General features: G+C 40.9%; 1 protein-coding gene across 1 annotated transcript in view; it reads left to right on the forward strand.

Moving 5' to 3' along the window:
* LOC132914045 (aryl hydrocarbon receptor protein 1-like) overlaps nt 1-22,820 on the forward strand; it is a 154,388-nt gene that overhangs the window by 115,317 nt on the left and 16,251 nt on the right. Inside the window, exons 3-4 of the mRNA XM_060972828.1 lie at nt 5,292-5,410; nt 22,211-22,300. Of these exons, the coding sequence (XP_060828811.1) occupies nt 5,292-5,410; nt 22,211-22,300 (209 nt within the window). The remainder of the gene's footprint in view (nt 1-5,291; nt 5,411-22,210; nt 22,301-22,820) is intronic.

Genomic DNA, 22,820 nt, shown 5'->3' on the forward strand with positions numbered 1-22,820 from the left:
TTAATTTTCTATTTCGGGAAAAGAAACTACAGCTATCGAAAGATACGCTGCCTGATTAGTTCGTTTTACGTCTATTTTGCTGTTCTTATTTAGACATATAGTCTAAATAAAGTTTCCAACAGACAAGGTATTCCTGTTCCTTCGTCAGGATGACGGTGCGTTTCACGCAGACCGACTCGTCCCGGCTCGGGCTAAGTGAATGGTTAAGTAAGTGATTATCTCCTTGAGCGTATAATCGATCGATGATTAATGGGATCGGCGTTGTCGGATGCGATTCCAATTAGGAAGCGTCCACGGCGATCAACGCGTCGATACGCGTGCCGCCGCTTGATTGTTTCAGTCCACGTGGCCCATGCGATGGGCGTGCCAACGGACCATTTTTAATTTCCTCCGTCACTTTTGCCAAATCGAACCTTTCTGTCATTTTATTACCAGCGATAGCCATCCTGTTTAATATATCCAATTATAAAAGCATTTTAACCGGTTTAGGCAGAAGCTTCCATAATCACAAACCAACAAATAACAAATTATAATTTCCATTGGCTCGATGTGCCGCATAATTCACTCTTTTAAAATCCTATACGTATTCTTTAATATTTTGAATATAGGAGATACATAATCTCTTCGTGTTTCTTTTCTGTAGTATTAATCACATTTGATACTAACTACGTTTAACCATTGTATCAGTGTAATTGACTTTTACGTGCAATCAGATACAGCTAATGGAGATGCAAGATTTTCGAACGAAGTATTACCCCCAATTGTTAGTACTAAATTCTACTAATACTAGATTCCTATCGAGCTATAAATCCTATGAATTGTGAAATATAGACGAATGAAAATTAAATAAAAGAATAATATTGCAAGTAAGAGACTCTTAAGTAAAACTGTGATTGACAATTGCGTACACGAAGGAATTAACTCGTCTTCCTTTTCATCGCAATACCGAAGAAACTTCAAACAAAAGAGCCCTCGTAAAACGTCCTCTCGACAGCATCTGCTTTCTGTGGAAAATTGGACGATAAACGAATGATGGACACGTCCACGCCCGATAGTCAACAGCTTGACTAATTCAATTGCCGTCACCTTTGGCTCGGTAAGCGTGTCAGACTCGAAATGTAGCCTAAATCGTTCGGCAAACAAGCATGACGAGTAAACTTTCGCTCCCTCGTGTGTAAGATCGTGTTTCACGCGTTTCGAAGCGTGCACACGAAGAGATTCACGCGTCCATGAAGGGCCGTACGCCATCGCTCCGGTTCGCGCATTCCGATTGGCCTCTGGCTACTTTTCATTCCGTCGTTTCCGGTCCAGTCCGTCGGCCTCCTCGCGAGTCGACCTTGCGCGAGGAAGTGCAATTATTAACACGGATCTCACGGACTCATCGCCGTGCAAATCTCTCGTTGTTCCACGGATTGATCCTAATCTACGGATGCTTTTCTTTATTTCACGTTTCTTTCAGTTGCGTTGTTTCGCGCAGTTTCCGTGACGTCCACGACACCTTTCTTCCGGTGACACATAGAACGAGCCTTCCCACGAGAGTCGCTCGAACACGATCATCTCTGACGATACCACGCTCTTTTCTAACTCTCCTTTGCCGCAAATAAACGCGAAATGAGTCGAATCGAACGCATCCTCGAGTTTCGACATCTGGTTTGTCAACTTGAAATCGAAGTAAAAGTAGCGAACCGTGACGAACGTGGAGCGAGAGATTTTCAATGCTGCCGTGCTCTTCTTAAATGGAGCTTTTTCGTGAAAAAGTCTTAGAATAATTCGAACGTGGCACAGCCCTATTTTTACCCCTATTTTAAGGATAAATTCAAAGTTGAAATAAAGATAGTGGTCTCCGACAAGTAGAATCGATATATGATGACGTTCAAGCGCTTCTTTTGTGTGATAGATGTCCTTTGTAATAGCGAATGTACATTTTTGCTAACATTTTATATTTTTTAATTTGATAAAAGTGTAGGGAGTAATCGGAATGTGACGCAGCTTCTCTCTCTCTCTCTCTAATTGAAATAAAATTCCAATTCCCTGTCATTACACGGAAATGTATCGTACGAAAAACGCGCCCTCGAGTCTGGATATTTTCGAAACAAACTGCAAATTAAGATACAACGATATTCCATGACGAACACGAGCGTGAAATTTACGTTTGCTTTGCTTCTACATACACCTGTACGATCGTTTTCATACAAAGACCGTGGCGAAGAATTACACGTCGCCCATTCACATCGATTCGTTCCCTCTGAAATCAGTGGATCGTTCTGCAAATACTCTGGTGCACGGTCGTTTGACACAGGAATTCTGTCGGAAACGCGAAGAGTCATCGATCGGGGAAGCATTAGCCACGGTCATTAGCCGTAGACGGAATGAAAGAGCATTGAAAATCGAATTGTCGTTAGGGTAAATAAAGCGAACGCAGCATCGTATCCTGTGGTACGCCGTTATCCCATCGGCCATCCTAAATGGGATCCTGTCCCAGAGGGTCGCGTGGCAGAACGCGGCCGCTTCACGACATTGCGTGCCACTATTTACGAGTGAACAACCTCTGTGTTGCTCATCCTTCCAGCACGCGTCATTCCTTCTCTCAAACGTTCCTTTTCGACAATTCCTTCCCGTTCCTCGTCAGGACAACCTGTTACTGCTCACCGTTCCATTGACTTTCCTATCCTGCTTCGCTAATGGCGAACAGATTGAGAGAATTTGAAGCAATTGAAACTGAAATTATCGCTTAAAAATATGTATGAAATTGTTGGTGAAAATCGGAAGGATATTTTTAAATAATGTTTCTATATGTTAAATATTTCTATTCGTAAATAACGTTTCCGTATTTCTACTTGCAAAATTATTCAAGCATTCCGTACCTCTAATAATAGTCTAAGCAGACTCGATACAGTTTGGATGGAAAAAGTTGAACTTTGCATTGCACATTCAATTCCTTGGAACATTCTCTACATGTGGTAATCTGTGTTGAACATTTGCAAAGCAGGATTCCATCATCACCGTTAAAGATTAAGAACATTGAAACGCAACGTAGGTGATTAATCTTGAGACAGGTTCTTCCTGGATAGAGTGGCTGTCGTCAAGGAGTAGTAGGAGGATAGTACTAAGTAAGCACGATGAAAACTGGCCTGGAGGGTCGCGTGGCGCACGCGTGCTTCACTGGAGGAACATTGCGTGCACCTTTTTATGAGCGGCCATCGGCGAAGTCGCACATCTTTCATGCACGCATCGATACCCTTCGACGCTAAATGCTCCACGAGGAGGTTGTTCACTTTCGAAACGCATCGGCGCGGCGGACTCGTATCATCCGGCTCTCCGACCGGCGGAGCTCACAGGTGGTCTTGTTCTTATTCGTTACACGGTCCGCAACGACGACGATACGCGGTGATACGACGTGGTGCTTTCACTTCACCTCGGCCTGGAACTCCTGAAATATCGTATTTTACTCGGCCGCGATCGGTTTCTTCGTGTAAATGATACGAAAATCGTGTGTCGACCTCAGGGTCCCCACATTGGCTGCGCGCGCGCGCCGTACGACAGGTTTCACTTCCACGTTCGAACCTCCCAGTGAATTGTTTTCGGTGCCCTAACAACAACAAGCGTCCGTTGGAATCGACGTGTTTAACCATACCGCGAACCTTGCATCTTTCATGTCTCAAGTCTCGTTCTAAGGAACAACGGGGATTTGGAACGTTTTGAGAAGATCTAACGTCTCATCGATATTTTTGTATTTCGAGTTTGGTCTCGTTTCGAAGGATAGGAACATTTACAATATCTCTAGGAAGATTTAACATGACGTTTCATGTTTAACCTTGTTACGATCCTCGGATTTTTATATTTCAAGCTTGATCTCATTTTAACAAACAAAAAAGTGTACGTGTTTCGTGAGGATTTAACATGAAAGTTGATTTCTAAACATTTTTATATTCCAATATTGGTGTCATTTTAAGGGACAAATAGGATTTGCAACGTTCCAAGGAGATTTAACGCGAAATATCACGTCATTGAATTTAACGTGCATATTGTACGTGTTATGTAAAACATTTGGAAATTCTATCGCTGCTGTAGTGAAACGCAACTGTCGTGATTATATGGGTAAAATTTGAAACGGAACCGAAAATGTACATGCAAGTTACAAGATATTTATTACAAAACATATATGCATGTATTATAATAAAATTCTATATAGATGAACATTTTCCCCAGTTCCTAGATTCCATAGAACACATGGTAATTTCAAACTCTTGGGTCGATAGCGACGATTAGACACATTTTACCAAGCTGGTAACAGTCATCTGTTCCACATGGTATATCACCCAAATACCCAACTATCCATTACTCTTGTAAAATACAATTGCATTTTTTAAAATTAGAATGTTTTTTCGTCTACCAATTATCTTCTATTCGTCACCGTATAATTTCCTCTATCGTAGTAATGTAATTGTTGTCACAGTGTATGACTAGTCTTGTTCTGACTCATCGTCGACATTCCCGAACCTATAATCATGCTAAACGTCAGTTTATTTCATCTTTATTTCGAGCGATTGCATTTTTATCTCATCATGTACTCTTTATCTTCGTTCTTATCGTGCGAAAGTCAGTCGGGAAAGAGAAGAAGAGGAAGAGTTGACACGGCGATCGAACAACCCGAAAGACTTCTTTATCTTCTCAAATCGAATCCTTCCGCTTGAGAGAAACGGACGGTTTTCACCGTTGAGGTGTCGTTGTTATCGGTGGCCTGTATAATCCCCATCGTCGAATCGAATCCTTGCGCGAGAAAAAAAAATAAAAAAGAAAGAAGAGAAGAGAGAAGGGGAACGAGTCATCCGTACGGCGAAAGTATCAAACGACGGAAGGAGATTAATGGAGAACGGTCGCGGAGAAGATCCGGCAATACGTGACAGGATGTGAGCGACACTTCCTTTTAAGCCCTATAATAAGCCGTCGATCTGTTGCCCGTTACACCTGCCGTACCCCTTTGCTTAACATGCACGCTATAATTGCAAAATGTACGAGAACCAGATCCTTGCGTTAAATAATATTCTGTCGAAGTCGCCGAATTTTTACGATTTTTTACTCTGCAAATTTCTCTTGTTGCCCGGATATTAAGTTTAATGTTAGAGATGAAATGTCGCACGACATTTATGTGTATCGTATAACGTTTGATTAACTTTAATACTATAAGGTTAAGGTGTGCATAATGTTACAGGAGATGATTTTTAGAGCGTTACAGGTGAAAGTTTCGATTAAAACGAGTTAACGAAGCGCTAAACTGTTCTCTGTTACAGTGGTGATGCACAAAGACAAGGAAGAAAATTCGCACCACGATTCGCATTACCGGGCGAGGGAATTGGCGGCGTTCGCTGCCTACGACCATCATCATCTCGATGGCGAAATGTTCCTGCAGGTGAGTTTTCTAAGACACCGGCTTCGAAGTCGACTCGATAAAAACAACTCACATAGCCTTAATATATTTTATCATTTTATCATTTGCAAAGATACTGTTGAAGAGCTCCTCGTATACGACGATAGAAACTGCGCTCTAACAATTTGAGAGACAAACAGAAGCAGTCTTCGACTCCTCCGTGATGGATGAGTTTTCCGATTCCACTCGATAGATTGGCTTTTATTTCGATTACAATGGACACGGCCCGTCTCAAACTACTGCCGTTTCACTTCCTCCGTCTTCTCGTAATTGCGTAAACAACCCTTAAAATTGGCCACGAAATCCGCTAAAAACCCAACAGTCACTCGATCGTTGCAAGTTCGGTTGCTCACAGCAAGTTGCAAGTTCGGTTGCTCACAGCGAGAGGCTGTAGAGAAAGAGGCGGGAGGACGGCCTCGGATGGAGGGAACGGGGCGAAATTAAATCATCGCGAGTGAGAGGAAAAGACAGGAAGAGGCGAAGGAGAGCAAGCGGGGGGGAGAGATATCCGGCTGATGAACCGGCTATGAAACCGAGGCGTACGAGGTGTCTATTCCTCCAAAGTATGGAAGGGTATATACACGGATTAATGGCGGTGTATCATGCGAGGCTATTACGTTCCCTTTCCTGCGTTTTAGCTGCACACACGGGAGAAACAGAGCGAGGGTGAGGCACCTAAGTGGGGGATACGATACCAAAGATACTGGTGGGGAACAGTGGAATACAGACGGTGGGGATAGAAACGATATTGCTCGCACGTACGAAGCGGTACCCGCGATCCCATGCGATCGAACGATTCCTGCCAGCATCTATAACGGCCGGTTATTAATTGCTCGCTGGTTAATTGCGTTACGTAGCTCGTGCCGCGAGCTGATCCCCGGACGGGACATTCTGACAGCTTGAAACTCTAGCTGCCGCCATTTTTCCACGCGTCCTCCCGACCTTTAGAAACCTAACAATGGGGTGTTTTTATAATTTTTCATGGTTTTTGTTCTTTGTGTCTTGTGTTTATTTTTTTCTTCTTTTTTCTGTTATAAAGAGAAAGAGAGAGAATCATTTGTGGAGTTGAGACTTTTAGTATAGATTAAAATGATAGATTAACAGGGTCGAAGAGATTAATCTACCGGGAATGACATTATAGTGTTTAACAAAGGGAAAGAAAGATGAACTGTTGTTACGTCAAAAGACGATGAATTAATAGAATAGTGTTTGGACTAGATTGGATTTTTTGTGCAATTTATCTCGTAACACGGTAGATGTTATTGATGTTAGCATATTAATTGTTTCAATATTTGGCTACTCCTCGCACTATCTCACAATTTCCATCTAAATTCAAGCGGCACGAAGCAACCACGTAATCCGATCCTTCCCATCTAAATTCAAACAGCAATCCTCGGCAAAAGGAAGATGGCAAACCGAAGCTCGCAACATGGACTCAACATCGCCTCTTTAATTAACTAGAAACGTAGCTTCCAGACGCAAGACATTAAGAAAAGAAGAAAAGAAACGAAGAATCCGGTCTAATAACAGCGATCGGTTTGCCAAAGTAGCTTCTGCTTCAAAAGAGCATCGTATCCCCGTGTACAACACGAGAATCGGATAAAAGTTTCATCCATGAAACACTTTCAATAATTCCACGAGGTAGCAGAAATTAACCGTTGAGCCAGGCCTCGTATTTTCTCTAATTCGTGGAGTTCCTTGAACCTGTCCTTCCGAGGACTTCCCTCGGCCTCCTACGCCTTTCTTCTCCCCCTTCGCCATTGGTCGCTTCTGCCTCCTCCTCTTCTATACCCACGTTATACACCGTTTTGCCGATCCTCATAAAGTTCACGAAGCCCGACAGTAAATCCGGTTTATGACAAGCCGACCGCCACCACCGGACACTCACGAAATTACGGCTGAACGATCGAATTTTTATACTCCCCCTTGCTACCAATTATAGTGTTTAGAGCAGAACCGCGCGACCGTAGGATCCAAAAATTTCTCGCTTCTTCCCGGTTCCAATTCCATACTCATAGAATTAGTTAAGTTGACGTAATCATTACGTAGTAGCAGTCGATCTGGAAGTCATGCATAGATATGCAACAGTTGTGTTTATCACCACCATTGGAGCGGGCTTGAGAAACTGCTACAGCGATTAAGTCGATAAATGGAAGAACAAAGAGTAAATCGTTATGGGATATTAGAGCTTTTTAACCAGTTAGCTGTTTTCGACGAGTATACTCGTCGCGAAGAAATGACAATATTTCGTGCCACGACGAACCCCTTCGGTAATAGAATAGATTTACATTACAATTTAACTCTACGTTACAGCAGCCACGCGTACTCTGCATTTGACGACACATTTTACGTGCACACTTTTCAAAGTTTTCAAAGAGGTCGCGACAGCTAAACCGATTATGAATTTCTTCGGAATTCACGATTGTCTATTAGCCGCGTTAAACGAGCTTGTAAGTAATTTGTTTCTTTGAGAATTTCGACGCTATACGTACGATGAAATCGAGAAATACGTAAAAGGTGGGGTCGATCTTAGAAATAGATAAATTGCGTGGACGCACCGCGTGCGTCAATATTGCCGAATCTACTGGAGAGAGAACGAGAATAGGAAAATGATGGCATCTTCGTTTTATTTCGTTAAACCGTAAATTGCTCGTAATAGTTATACGAGACGATTGAAACGAGGAGGTTGCGTAGCCGGAACGATAGAAAGAGTATCGCTGCATAATTTACGCGAGCAAAACCGAGTCCCTTGGAATATTTAAGGCAATTTCGCAGATAGCGATCGCGGCGGCTCGCGGAGATAGCGTGCAAACAGATACTTTCCCGGTGGATACTTACGATTTTCTCAACAGCCCGCGGATGCATTACTCGCGGCGAAGGTTTCCTAGCGCGAGACAGTTAGTGCGCGTTTTCCAACACTTTCGGCCACGTTTTAACCGACAACGAGAATTTCTGCCGCGACGGGGCAACCCGTAAATCCGTCGGCTCGGCTTCGAACGCCTCTCCGCGAATTCCTCTTTCCCCTGTTCGTCGTTTTCTTTTTTTTTTTTTTTTTTTTTTCAGGAATTAAACGAGTTAAGTATGTAACGAGCCCGGCCCCGATATCTTTATGGCCGATCTCGATGAACAATTACTTATTAATAGTCGCGCTTAATGGGTCACGCGACCGTTTAATCACCGTAATAATCCTCCGTTGCATTTTTTCAGCCGATTTATGCTATCGAAATTGGAAGTCTAGTATTCCGAAATTTCGAAGATTGCCGTGCTAGAGCTCGAATTTTAGAGATTTGTCGCGTGTAATTTAATTTTAGAGAGCTTTAAGGTTCCTTAAAGTTCGTGCAAGCCTCTTTGTACGACGACATGTCGATAGCATTCAGTTGCTCGTTTACTCTCTCTGTTCGTCCCATGTTACGTTTTTCAATGATCAACTTCGAGTCGATGTTAACTACATATCAATTGCAAGTTCTTGTTCGCTTATCTTTTTTCGTCGATAGTAGCGATGAACGAAATTGAAAGTTCTCGGTATCGAGTCCTCAAACTTGTTACACATTTCTCGAGCCAAGTCTTGCAACTCTATGTCTACGATCTATGGTTTCGGAAAGACTTAAAGACTCTTTGCAGTTAGAAATTCCACTCGTCGACGGCTTTTATATTCTCATTACCAATCTGAAATTAACGTAGACGAAATTGGAAGTTGTAAAAATAGAATCTTCTAAGCCCGTAACGCTTCCTGAAACGAAATTTTGAAATTACTCAATTTCACCTACTCAATCTCATTTCAACGAACTCGAATGTATTTTCTAATCCTAAATCAACGTCGACTCTGTCAAATTCTTCGTTTATCTTGGCTCGTTAACAATGACGATCGACGGAGCCAAGTGCTTGAGATCTTACGGGGTCGAATATGGGCACCGTATCAACATTAATCAGACTGGTCCCGGAGCGGGCTGAAATCGCTGGGATAAACTAATAAAACACGCGTACGCGTTCACGGTTGCCCCGCGAAGGGGATTTTTCAATCGGCGAGAAGAACATACTTTGCCAATCCATTTCTGCCATCTCTTGCAAATTATCACCCCGAGCAAAGCGCACGATACCCACCCCCCGTCGAGAGTGCGCGCCTCTCTCTCTCTTGACTCTCTTGCTTTCCTTTAGCAGAACTCCAACATACTTTTCTTGACACCGTGGCCACGGTGAACGATGCGCCCTGGAAAAATAAAACAGCATTCACCCTTACTTTTCTTCCTTCCTGCCATTTTTTGTCCTTTCTTCGTTGAATCGGTTTGTTTGATTTATGTCATCGATGAGTCTACTTTGGAACAAGTTGTATACCGTTTCCCTTCGCAACATTGTTCAAAGGGATTCTGAAGATTTGTGAAGAGAGATGCCGAAGTAAGAAGTTGGAACAACTTTATCGGAAATTTATGGATTCTCGCCGATAGCTATTCGTACCATATTCCATATTCGTTTGGAATTTATTTGGATTTTTATTTTCAAGGGATGCGTGGTCTTTGTTATTTATGCTACCTGGTAATTCGCTGGCATGAAGAGGAAGATTATAGAGTAGATGTTCTGTACTTGTTTCAAGTAGTTGTTATACGTTAATAAAATTATTTTTTTTAATCGTCCGATCCGAAACCTTCGACCGAAGTACTTTCACAAGGCAGGCTGTCGACTTGAGAATTTCAATTCCTACGTTTCTAATTAAAATGCCGTCGAATGCGATTGAACGCGGCTTACATCTTAAGAGGATTCAATTAGACAGTTTCCGGATAAATTGCTTCGCGATAGAATATTCCTCGTGCGTGTCTTTCCATATGGACGATCTCAACGAGAACCATAGCGTATTGAACGTTACCAATTGCGATACTTTCTTCGCTTGCAATTATAACGCTTCTAAATATTTCCAATTTGCAAGCTTACGATTCCAATGCTTACAACTAAATTTTTACCGAATTGGATGCTCTGTATTTGAAAGCTTCTAAATATTTCCAATTTGCAAGCTTACGATTCCAATGCTTACAACTAAATTTTTACCGAATTGGATGCTCTGTATTTGAAAGCTTCTAAATATTTCCAATTTGCAAGCTTACGATTCCAATGCTTACAACTAAATTTTTACCGAATTGGATGCTCTGTATTTAAAAGCTTCTAAATATTTCCAATTTGCAAGCTTACGATTCCAATGCTTACAACTAAATTTTTACCGAATTGAATTCTCTGTATTTGAAAGCTTCTAAATATTTCCAATTTGCAAGCTTACGATTCCAATGCTTACAACTAAATTTTTACCGAATTGGATGCTCTGTATTTGAAAGCTTCTAAATATTTCCAATTTGCAAGCTTACGATTCCAATGCTTACAACTAAATTTTTATCGAATTGGACGCTCTGTATTTGAAAGCTTTTCACTCGAATGCTTTCAATCCGTTTCCAAAGTGAATATTTCCAACATTTTAACTTTCGAACGTAACAGTTTTCCGTTAGAATGTGCTTTTGGCGAATATACCACCGAACCTAGTCAGCTTGTGGATACACCGTACGAAACGATCGTACGCGAAGACGTGTTGTTGGGAAAGATGAAACGTCAAGGAAAAAGCTGAATGAAACACGATGATTGGAAAGATGGGCGAGATGTAGGCGGCAATTGGAAGTTGGCTTGAAAGCCAGTGGCGTCTCTACTCGTTGTAGTCTACCGGGCAGAGCTTGAGAGAGGCAGCAGGAAGAAAAATAGCTTGGTTATGATTACGGGTTACCGGTGGCGGGGGTTGTTCCTGACCACGACCCTCTTTTACCGCTACTGCGGTGTGGCTGGCGTATTAATGCGATACACGATAGCCTGCTGGCTATTAAATAAAAAATATGAGAGCAAAATGGCTGCTTTCGCGGCGATACGTCACCGAGAGGCGTGATTTGTACCGAAGCCCTGGCTAAAAATCGCCTTCCCCCGATTCCGCCGCGCAACAAAACCGCTCCCGGACCTCCGTGAATTTCGAAGCGCGTTTCATCGGCTAATGCACAGGTTCGCCGATTCACCTCGATGAATTCTTAACGAGCGAGCACCGTGCGAACGATCGACGATCGTACCGAAACGATCGATCGCTTTTGGGAAAAGTTCGATGGAGGAGGATTCTGGTGAACGTCGAGGCTGATGATAGGTCGAGCCAGGCGTGGAGAATCGGAAACCATTTCGTCTCAACGTCTTATAAGATGTAACCTACACAAATTGATGAAAATACATCGTACAGTTTATTGTACAACAGTCGTTACGGTGATAATTTCATGATTGCGGTCCTCGGAGAACAACGATATGGTACTTGGTTTGAGACAACTCTGGGCAAAGTAGAGTCCAGTAGAGAAACGTGTTGAGTTCGGTTTCGTGTCGTAAGATGCACAACGTGTAACAATTTATAAAGGTACATTGTACAACATTCATCCTACAACAATTGTCATTCCGATAATTTTATTACCAAAGGACTTCAGAGGAAAGATGAGTAATCTGAGAATACTGTGGGAAAGTTAGATTCTAATTGAGAAATCCAACGTGTTATAGGATGTAACAGGCAGAAATTGTACAACTGTCGTTACTGTGATAATTTAAGTTGGATTTAAAGTTAGATTCTGGTAGCGAAATCTGATGCAGTTCGTTATAAGAAGTAAAAGATGCAAAACCAGTATATTCCATAAGCGAAATTCGCCGCAGGTGCAGTTTTCTCTTGGGTTAGGTCGATGTCATTGGGGAACTAAATTTTATATTTTTATTCAGCGAAAATAGGAGTAACTCGGTTTCATCGTTAACGCGTTACGTAAAAAATGTGCTTAGTGTTGCTTTATGTAAGAGATAGGTTGCAGCTAGTCTAACTAAATAAATGAAGCACACATACGAGCTGGCGCCACGAATTCGTCTGACCTAGGTATCGAGTAATGCTACTACGCGAAAAGAGAGCCGCTAGCGAATTGTGTATTCGTCTTCGATTTTCGTGAGACTCGGGATCATCGGTCGTCGAGGATGATTTTTCCAGAATTCGAGGGCGATCGAGACGAACGACAGGAAAACAGGCAGGACGAAGTTGAGCAATCAGCCAGGAGGCAAAAGGGGCAGACATGCAAGCATCAGCAACAAGTAAGAGCTTGGATCTGCTGCTCAAGTCGACGGTGAACTTGCACGGAGCACACTTATATTGCAGATTTATTTGACTATCGAACGAACAGCGAAAGATTCGCTCTCTTATTTGTTTATTATACATGTTTATCATCCTTACCAATTTTTACAAATTGAAAGTCTTTTCGCTATATTCAACTCGTTCACTCGTCGTTTCGATTCACAAGTGCTTGAACAATTGCCTCTGATCTTTTGTTATTATTTTTTAAATTTAGAAAAAGGTATGTATAGTGCATTGGAAGTCAATATACACTAGAATGTTAGGTTCCGTCTCTACAATCGTAGTAAAACACGATGACGGGGAGCCTGGTCGTTTACACAGTCTACAATTGCCATTAGAAGTACGCTAAGTATCAGAAGTATACTTAACAGGAGAAAGAATGCAGTATAGGACACTACGCTATACAGACATCTGCATTTTTGCCATTACCATAGACAGTGCATTCTTTCAGACTATTTAATCATTACATACGATATATATATATATATTATAATATTCATATATATTATATATTACAATATATATATATATATATATATATATATATATATATATATATATATATATATCGTTAAACAAAATATGTATTGACAGCAGTAGTTAGGAAGACTGTATTTACGTGCTAATAAACATCGATCGCTGTTTGCTGCAAAAACCATGGAAACTGTTTTCCAGGGAAAAGAACACTTCGAAAATACACCGTTGTATAATGGACGCGATTTTTGGATAAAAACCAAAGGTAGAGTAGTTCTAATAGGAAGTTTGAAAGGAAGCGACAAGTCGCTCGAAATTGTTCAAAGTCGCACGCGTTTCATTATTCCATCCGGAGAGCCGGTATCGAGATTAATCAAACAAGATAGGCGGGTAATCTGCACTTGCGATCGAAAACCGTCGCGCGAAGAGGAGCCGAGTGATTCGACAGGGGCAGGTGTCGAAGCTCGGCAAAGAAAAAGGCGAGCGTGCGTCGTCCACGACCAAGGAAGTGGCAGCCTGTCGACGATTAAATGAACTTTTATTTTCGTATTGGCCGCGTTCCAGGCTGTCGTGAAGCCGCCGGATGCTGCCTCGTTAATGACCGTGTGTGCACTGTGAATGGCGTTGTATATAGTGAATGGTATGGCAAATATGTTGCAAACGAAGTTTACGAGGTGAAGGTATTCCAAGTAGCCAGATTATTTTTCTTTTATATCGTCCAGTTGCTATGGCTGCTTTTTTTTGTCGTACAGGGTGCATCAAAAGTAGCGTTAAAATCCTTCCAATCGTGTTATTATTATTAATTTTTATCGTTTTTCTGCGATATCTTATGAATGTTCTTCTTGCGAATATAATTAGGAAAATTGAAAAGTTGTTTTAACCAGTGAATATTATAAACAGTTTGAACTTTTAAATGGGGGAATATTCTTTGATCACCTTGTATACAGAATTTATAGGCATTCCGTTTAACTCATTTAGTTACCTCATCTAACGGGGAACTTGATCATCGTTATTACGAGCGTCGAATGTTTCATTTTATAGCGGTAAACCGAAGCACCGAATGAGAGGGATTTTTGTCCGTGTATGACCATAAAGTTTATCAGAAAAATAAAATTGTTTATATATTTCGGTGGAATAATAACGCGTCGAATAAATCGGTATTAAGTGTTAGTACGTCGTGCCTTCTTCATGAAACCAGCAGTGCAAAATACACAGTCCTTAAAAAATTCAATCCTGCAAGATTTTAGATACGTACGATGATTAAATAGCTCCTACATATTTCTACAAAAATGTTACCAGCCACCGGTTAATAAATAATCAACAGCGACGGTGAACACGAACACGATCCTTTCCACAAACTAAACCCATTTTTAAAACCAATATCCGAGACAGAATATCGAACAAAATGGACATGTTATTATTACAGAATCACTCTGTATACCTGTCACAACGTCCCTTCGAGACAAGCCCATAAACCATTTCTCCTATAATCGAATAAATAATTCCGAATGCTAGTTGTACTATCGAAACGACAAACGTGGGATTGTTTTGAAAGAAACATTTGAACCCCTTTAGAGGGAAGGGTGGCATCGAAACAGCAATTTCTGGCCCGTGATTGCGTTCCTTCATAGCGTAACGGCGGTTTAGACTGATAACCGGAAGCCGGGCGCAAGGGAAAACGGGGCGATCGGCAAAGTGTAGTGAGTCAGTGAGACACGGGCTGAGTCAAAGGTAAGTGTAGGTTAGGTGGGTGCATGGGATGGGATGATATGAGGTTAGGTTGGTGGTCGACGGGGCTCGCCTTGGTCTGGCACCGCTAGTCCTTCCCGTATTGATCGCGTGCTCCTTTCCTCCCTTAGATACCACCCCCTTTTGCGCCTTACGTATCGCCAGCATTTGCTCTTACCCTGGCGTCGACACCGACGAGACACCGACGAGACACCGACCATGGATCCTCCGCATCGACCAGATTCGATATTCCATCCGAATCGTTCGTTCGATGACCCTTCACGAGTTTATTCTATTTTATTCCTCTTCCTGTTCCTCGTTTCCTGCTGTGGCATCTTAACTTCCTCACCTGTCATCAGGATTATTATCTTTCGCTGTAATTGGTCGACTAATGGTACTAATTAATCGACAAGTTACAAGTTGACGGTTATTGGCGTTTCTTTCACAGTTTTATCATTTTTTAACGATCTCGTTAATACTGGAACTGTCGAAGTAATCGAAACGATCGATCAGTAATTTTTTATAGAACTCTATAGATGTATATATTTCGTAGGCAGATTCTGTAGATTTACTACAAATCGTCATTACATACTTGGAATGATCTTTTTTAAATATATGGACGATATATGTACGAGCTTTATGTTTCAGTCTACTATTAAGTAGAATAATCAGTTGGCTTGTAATTTGTGGAATTTACTCACAGAACTTTATTTGTTCGATATCGTTAAACTTGCCACTATTATGCGATTGAGTTTATCGGCTTGTAACTTGTAGAATTTCGTTAACGTTATTAGTTGAATCGCGCTAGAGGACGCAGGTGTTTCCTTCATCCCCTTAACTTCTTTTATTCTTCCATCGTGTCCTTTCATTCTTTTCTCATTCCGTCTGACTCGGTAAAAGTCTTAATCGTCGGAACAAATGAAATTTCGATACTTGCCGCAGAAACAAGTGTCCTCGCTGCGGATAGATGCAGATACGATTAATCATTCGCGGGCATAAAACGTCGTCGAGCGACTTTCGTCGGCGGAGGTTTTCCGGAAGCGCGCTGTCTAGCCATCTTGCTTAGTTCAGACGCGAAAAAAATGCCGTCTTGATTTTTTTTCGACGAAAAAGGTCCCGTTGCCTCGCGAGTATTAATTTCGCGAACGTGGCTCAAGCTACCCTTCCGGTGTCCATAATTAATCACGCTCGAGCATGAAACCCATCGAGCAAACCATTATCGTTTATATTATTATTTCTTGCGTCTTATCATTCATGTATTTAACCCGGAATATTTTTCTCCTGCCGTTGATTTTGGACGAGATGATTGATGGCGCCACGAGATCATCGATTTAACATCGATCTCGATTTCTTGGAATTTCTTGTTCAAATCTTATCGATAGATGTTTCTTTGAAATTTACTTCTGTCCAAAAGCGTTGGAGTGAAACGCCGTTGAGTTGAATATTTTGGACGTTTGTAATTAAAATGTTGCGTCGAATATTTACAAACGGGAATACTCATTTTCGAATAGAAAGCTTCTGAATTTATGTGCCTCGAACCCCAAAAGATTTAAGACAATTTAAACGAGGCTTTTTAAATTAATTTTTAATTGTTTAGTTAACAACTCTGGCATAGCGAAAGTGAAATCCTCACACCTGCGGCTCGAACACCTTCGAACTTACCACGTTCGAAATAAAACATATGTGAGGCAAAGAAATTTCACTCGAGAAACACGTGAACGTTTAATCGCAATTATCTAGACCGATATTCAAGAGTACCTTTCGGGACGTAATTCGTCAGAGCGGAAGAATCTGTCTGATCTCGTTTCGCGTGGCCCGTCAACCTCGACAGCTTTAGCAACTGTAGCTTTGTCGTTCGTGCGTACGTCGCCGATAACGGCCATTCCTTCGTCACGGAGCACGAACGCGACCTGGCAATAATTTTATGAATTTATCGTTTTCCACGTGTTCTGCCGGCGGCACTCGCGATTACTTCCCCTATTTCGTTAATTAAGTCGTCTCTTACGAAAAACATTACTGTTCAATAGGCTGCTTAACTGCCTGTGCGTTAATGAGCTATATAAAGTCCTAACTAACCCCTGTCGTAAAATCAGTTTGCGTTACTGAGGACTAGTTTTCATTCGCGTCTGGCTGCGAGGCAGAATGAACTGTGATCCGAAGTGACTTTATTCCACATCAGTAGATAGGGTTTTAAAATACAGGCAGAAGATAAATACCGATTGTGCCCTATGTAATATATACGATAACGTTCATAATTATTCAGTGAAAATGGAATAATTATTCAGTGAAAATTGAATAATTATTCAGTGAAAATTGAATGCTTTTAGATATTGGACGCTGTCAAGTCGAAAGCTTCCCAATTGAGTATTCTCAGGTCGAAATATATCAAATAGCACGCCTCCAAATTAAAAGTCTTTAAATCGAACGCTACATGTGAGAAGTTTAAGAATTGCACGCTCCCAAGTCGAATACTTTCAAATTGAACGCACTTAAATTGAGCGCTTTCAAGTTGGGGTCGTTCGATTCAAAAGTATTCGAGTCGAAAGCTTTCAATTTTGCGAGTCTAGAATACGAAAAGATTGCAGATTGAAATCTATTCTACCAAGTTTCTCGCTTGTGAAGGAATTTATTAATCCCTGGAGAAACTACAAACAGGTTTTCACCGGCGTAATAATTTTCCTGATAAATTACATTGCGAAATGGAAAACGTTATTGTTCGCTATCCAGTGCATCGCGAGTAATAGATATATTATTATACAAAACAGACAACAGGGAGTGTAATCGATATCGCAGAACATATATTTACTTAGTTGATTTATGTACTGTGCCATATGAAGTGCGAGTTAATTGCCGACTCGTAATGAATCATGTGTTAATTAAATCGCAACGTAATTGCATTTAGTAGATCTAAACGGATCCCCTCCCCCGAATGAAGATTTCCTTTTGTTTGTATTAATGAAATTCCGCGATGCAAAAAACGTGTGTCTATTATCTGATTTACATACAAAAATTCATTAGGCTTTACATGAATTAAGAGGAATCACGTTACAATTAATAGTAGAATCTTTTATCTCGGTATCTAATTTATTATGGTGAACGTTGTCTTCCGATAAGTATCTGTTACACCTGCGATCACACAGAAACTAGAAGAAATACAAATTGCCGTTTAATGTTCAACAGATATGGCAAAACCAACCATCGAGCTTTACGTTTTTGTAAAGTTGAGTCCTAAAGCTTGGATCTCAGATTGATTACATTTTTATGTAGATACAACCGATGTTGATTTCAATAGATTTTTAGATTCGAATGAAGCAAACGGGACATTTGCGAATTCTGTATTTTGGAATCGAAAGTTTTTAAATTGGAAGCTTTAGAATTCGAGAACTCCTGAATTGAAACTTTTCCAGGTCGAAAGCATTGAAATTGAAAGCGCTCGAGATCGAAAAACTCCGAATTGAAATCTTCGAGAATTCGAAGCTTCGATGTTAGAAACTTTCGTCGTATCGAACTGAAATTTTGCCAATTGAATGCTCCAGAGACGAAATGTACATGTTTCTGTACGCAACACGCGGTGAAATTCGCAGCGTTTTCGAGCAAGGGAAAAACAAACGCCGGATAAAAACAAAGGTAAATTGTATGCGATAGGAAGGAAATATGCTAAGGAGCAGATATACTTGGCCGATTAGATCGTGGCTCGAAAAATTGGAAGCGAGTTACGTGTGCGGAAACTTAAGAGCAGCTTAGTCGAAATAATAAAGGAACTATAAATTCTGACTGTGAAGTGGCACGCGAGTTGCGCGCTATCAATCCGCGAGAGCTCTGCGAAGTGGCGATCAAAAGAAACGCGATATCCTTGCAGCGTTAACGTTTTATCCCTATTTTTTCCTTCGTTGAATCTTTCCCCCTTTTTCTTTTTTAATAATACCGCACTTTCACACCGCTTTCTTAATTAATTGTTAATGACCTCGTGCGTAAAAAATAATAATAAGGCAATATTCGTAAACTGAGTAATCTCCCGTACCGTATAGCGTGCTGTTATTTGATAACTGTACTTGCAACTCGAACGTTTTCAATTTCAAAGATTGCAGTTTCGCAAAAATTCGAATTTTTTCGCTTCAAACGCTTATCATTTTCAGAGCTTTTCATTCGAAAGTCTTCCATTCGATGCATCCAAGCTTACGAAAAAGCATTGGAATTCCAACTAAATATCATCTTTTCTACGTTCATAATAAACAGAAATTCCAATAAATTTCCTATAAACAATAATCTACAGATTCACCGACAATTACTCATACTGTTTAAGGTGTTAACAACGTGCACGAATAGGAAGCAAATTAAAGAAGAAATGGTTATTAGGAAGAGAGAGAGAGAGAGGAAGGAGAGAGTATCGAAGGAGATGTAATTCCGATTGAGGTTATTCGTAGGCTCTGCATACCGAACGATCGTGCCACGTCCCGTGTCCGTGCCCGTGACTTCTAGTTGCATGAGCGAAGAAAATGGAAAGATTTCGTGCGTGAAGTATTATTGGCGACCCGCTAATACACCAGAGTCAAGGTGAGGATGAAGGGGTATTAGAAGTTCACGCTTGGACGGAACACGCGAGTACTCGCACACTCGGCACGCGACTGATTCGCTGCCGGCCAACACACGCGAGAAATAAAAATCCATCGATTTTCTTTTCTGGCCCCTTGTCCTCTCTCGTTTTCACCCTTCGCTGCTCTTCCTGGATCGTGTCAACCGTAAACTCAGCCTCGTATAAACGATACGAGAAATACTGTTCTCCTTTGCCTTCCTCCTCTGTTTATTCTCCCTTATTCTTTATTTTTTCTTTTTTTTATTTTCTTGAATTGGTAATGCGCGAATAAGCAACGTTTAAGCATTTTTGGAAAACTTAACGGTGCAAGAGTGCACAAAATGTGGATAACACGGAATACAAAGCAGAAATATGTAAAAAAGATTCTTTAGAATATTTAGCGAATGAAAGGTATCTCGATAGATTTCGTTTCTCTATTAAAAATATAAAATTCGCATAAACGTGCATTGACTAATAACGAGGATATTTCTAATTTTCGTTTTGTCAAGATCTTCTGTTGCTCGACAGATTGGACTTTGAATATTAATATTATTTTATTAGTAATTGAATATTATTTTTATGAATTCTTATTTCGTCTCATTCGTGGATCGTTTGACTTTTTATTAATTTTTAGTTTATCAGAGTCTTCGATTGGTTGAAAGATTTTACTTTAAATATTGGTTTGATAAGTTGGATTGACCAAATTTTCATTAATTTTTATTTTATTAGCGTTTTTCTTATCGTTGGATGGGTTTGGAGGAGGATGCAATCGCGCCGATTAGACGGAATCCCACGGGGGATGGCACGGTTTACAGAAATGGCCATGTCGGCCATTTCGAAGGGAAGAAGCGTAGGTAGGCAGCGAGAAAATCCTATTACAGCTTATATTCGTGGTACAGGGGGTTGATTGAAGCTCGGGGAAACTCGCCCTCCACGCGGATCCGTATTGACGCGAGCGGCCAGAGAGAAACCCACCCTCTGGATCAACCAATCAAATCGCAGCATCCGTCGCGCATGCGATCGCTTCGATAGCCATCCCCCGACATTATCGGTTATGGTGTCCCTACTCTGTCGGTGGACCTTGGCGAATTTCTCGATAGTTGGGGTATTTCAATTCGCAGCCTTCCGATCCTCTGACATTGAATTCAGATTAATTCGCAAGGATTCAATTTCGAAGCGTTCGGTTTCTGCTAGAGCGAACTGGCGCACGGATTGTCTGTTAGACGTCATACGCGATCCCATGGACTATCTTTACCGTTAAATTGTTGAATCTCGCACTGAATGTTAAATTTTGTTTAGGCTTAGAATTTAAGTCGTAGCAAATAAGGATCAGCTACATTAAAGTAGCTACTTTGAAGTAAAGCTATTTAAGCAAGTAGTTCTGTTACAATAAATCCCGAGTCAGCCACTGAAGCTGATGTCAAGTCATTCATCGGTGACCAAGTTTATAGAGAAATTTTCCCGCAATATGCCGTGCAATCCATGCGGCTGGAATGTTGACAAATTTTCACAACACTGTACGATTTGGTAATGCGTTTTATTTGCACGCGTAAACTGCATAAATGTCATAAAACGTAACAAAACAGAGCAAGTTCCGAAGCATTCAGGTCGAACACTCAATTTGCAAGCGTTCCATACGAAAACTTTTCCAATTCCAAATGATACATTTTAATTATTAAATTCAATTCGAATAACATTTCCCTCAATGTCTTTCAACTGCCAAACGCCAAAAATGTAAAAATTTCCTAGACCAGAAAAATACAATAGAGCTCGATTGTTCCTATCTATCTAAAAGAATCGTCTCATCCATGAAACAACAAATACCTCGAAGCTAAAGCAAAAGAAAAATCTTCTATAAATTAACGCGAGGAGGTCTGAGTATCAGAGTTCTCTTCATATTTCCGACCAATAAAACCAGTCGGACGTAGTACCTGGCACGGGCACCTACGGCAACGGGTCGAAATAAAACAAAACAATACACATTTAGCTCGGGAAACGGGCTAGCAGACAAGTACTTTAAACGACCGATTCCCCCGCACTCGTTTCTAGCCTCCGACCGTTTAAACTAGGACGGATATTTCGGGCTTCGATACGGCCGTTCGAGTTTCTAGCTCGTTTTGGTATTCGAAAGCCACCACACCATCGGCTACGTCGATAAATGGGGAAACTTTCCGGAACGTTTTCGCCCCGGCCAGCAATTCCCCGTTTTCGGAAAGGAAACGAGCACTCGTTGTGCAACTCCTTTTCTAGAAGTGAATTATCGCTACAGAGAATTTTTTTCTCTATTCGTTCCCTTTTTTTCTTTTTTCCTTCTTTCTAATTTCGTATCGTCGATGATCATGGGATGTTATTTCCGGGTTCGATAGTAAATTGATAAATTACAACTCGTTAGTTATTAGACTCCTGTCGAAATCTTTTTGCGGTTTTATATCGAATAGTATAATCAACTGACTTGTAGTTTCTATCAGGTTGAAACATATGTAATGTCCGAAAGTTTTTGCTCTTTCCTTTCAATAAATATTTGTGATTTTGTAAAACATTTTGTGTATCGTCTTAAACCTGAGAATTCTTCTAGAATTCAGTGTAGTCTGAATCGATAAAATCGGATATTTCATATGCGTTGTAACTTGTAAAATTGACTCGACGAACTTGTTTCATCATCAGCCTTGTTTTTATTATACAACGAAATTTATTACCGCTTTTTTGTAAATTTTTTTTTTTTGCTAATAATTCTGTGTAACTCAATCGCGCGAGACAAATGTGACAATAAACGTAGCCTAGGGAGTATCGATGGAATGTTTATTGAACCTCCAGTAATATTTGCAAAATAATTCGTCTGTTACAGGCGCTGAACGGGTTCCTGCTCATACTGACCTGCGACGGCGAAGTGTTCTTCGCCACTCACAGCATAGAAAGTTACCTTGGCTTCCATCAGGTACTTCCGACATTTTCTTTCCACTTTAATTATCCAAAGTTAAATAGCGAACCCTTGAAAGAAAGTAAACTTGCCAAGGAGCAAGTATTCATCACGAGCAAGTTTTTAGTTTTTTAACGTATTATTAGTAGTCCGGTTGCAGTGTAATTTCAGCCACAGTACCTACACCCTCGGTGTTGGTTTATCTTCTCATGTCCACACCCAACACTCACTGGTCACGCCAGGTCCGTCAACTTCGTTCTACGTGTCACGTTTACGCAATCATCATCCCCCTTGTCCGAGCTAACGCTGCTTTTTCCCCTAGTACAACATGGACGTACATTTTTCAGTAGACTTTCGCGATTATCTAGTCTAGTTAACGTTCCAATAACTCGTATATATCGTACCTATGTAGGCTCTGTTCGTGATTAGGTTTCTTCGAATATTGGAGATCCTTTCAGATAATTTGATATAATTGGATATACATAATTATCGAAAGGTCGAGGCAATGTAGGAACGGTATAATTTATTCTAAAATGCC

Source organism: Bombus pascuorum, chromosome 14 (genome assembly GCF_905332965.1).
Source record: "Bombus pascuorum chromosome 14, iyBomPasc1.1, whole genome shotgun sequence".
Classification (NCBI taxonomy): domain Eukaryota; kingdom Metazoa; phylum Arthropoda; class Insecta; order Hymenoptera; family Apidae; genus Bombus; species Bombus pascuorum.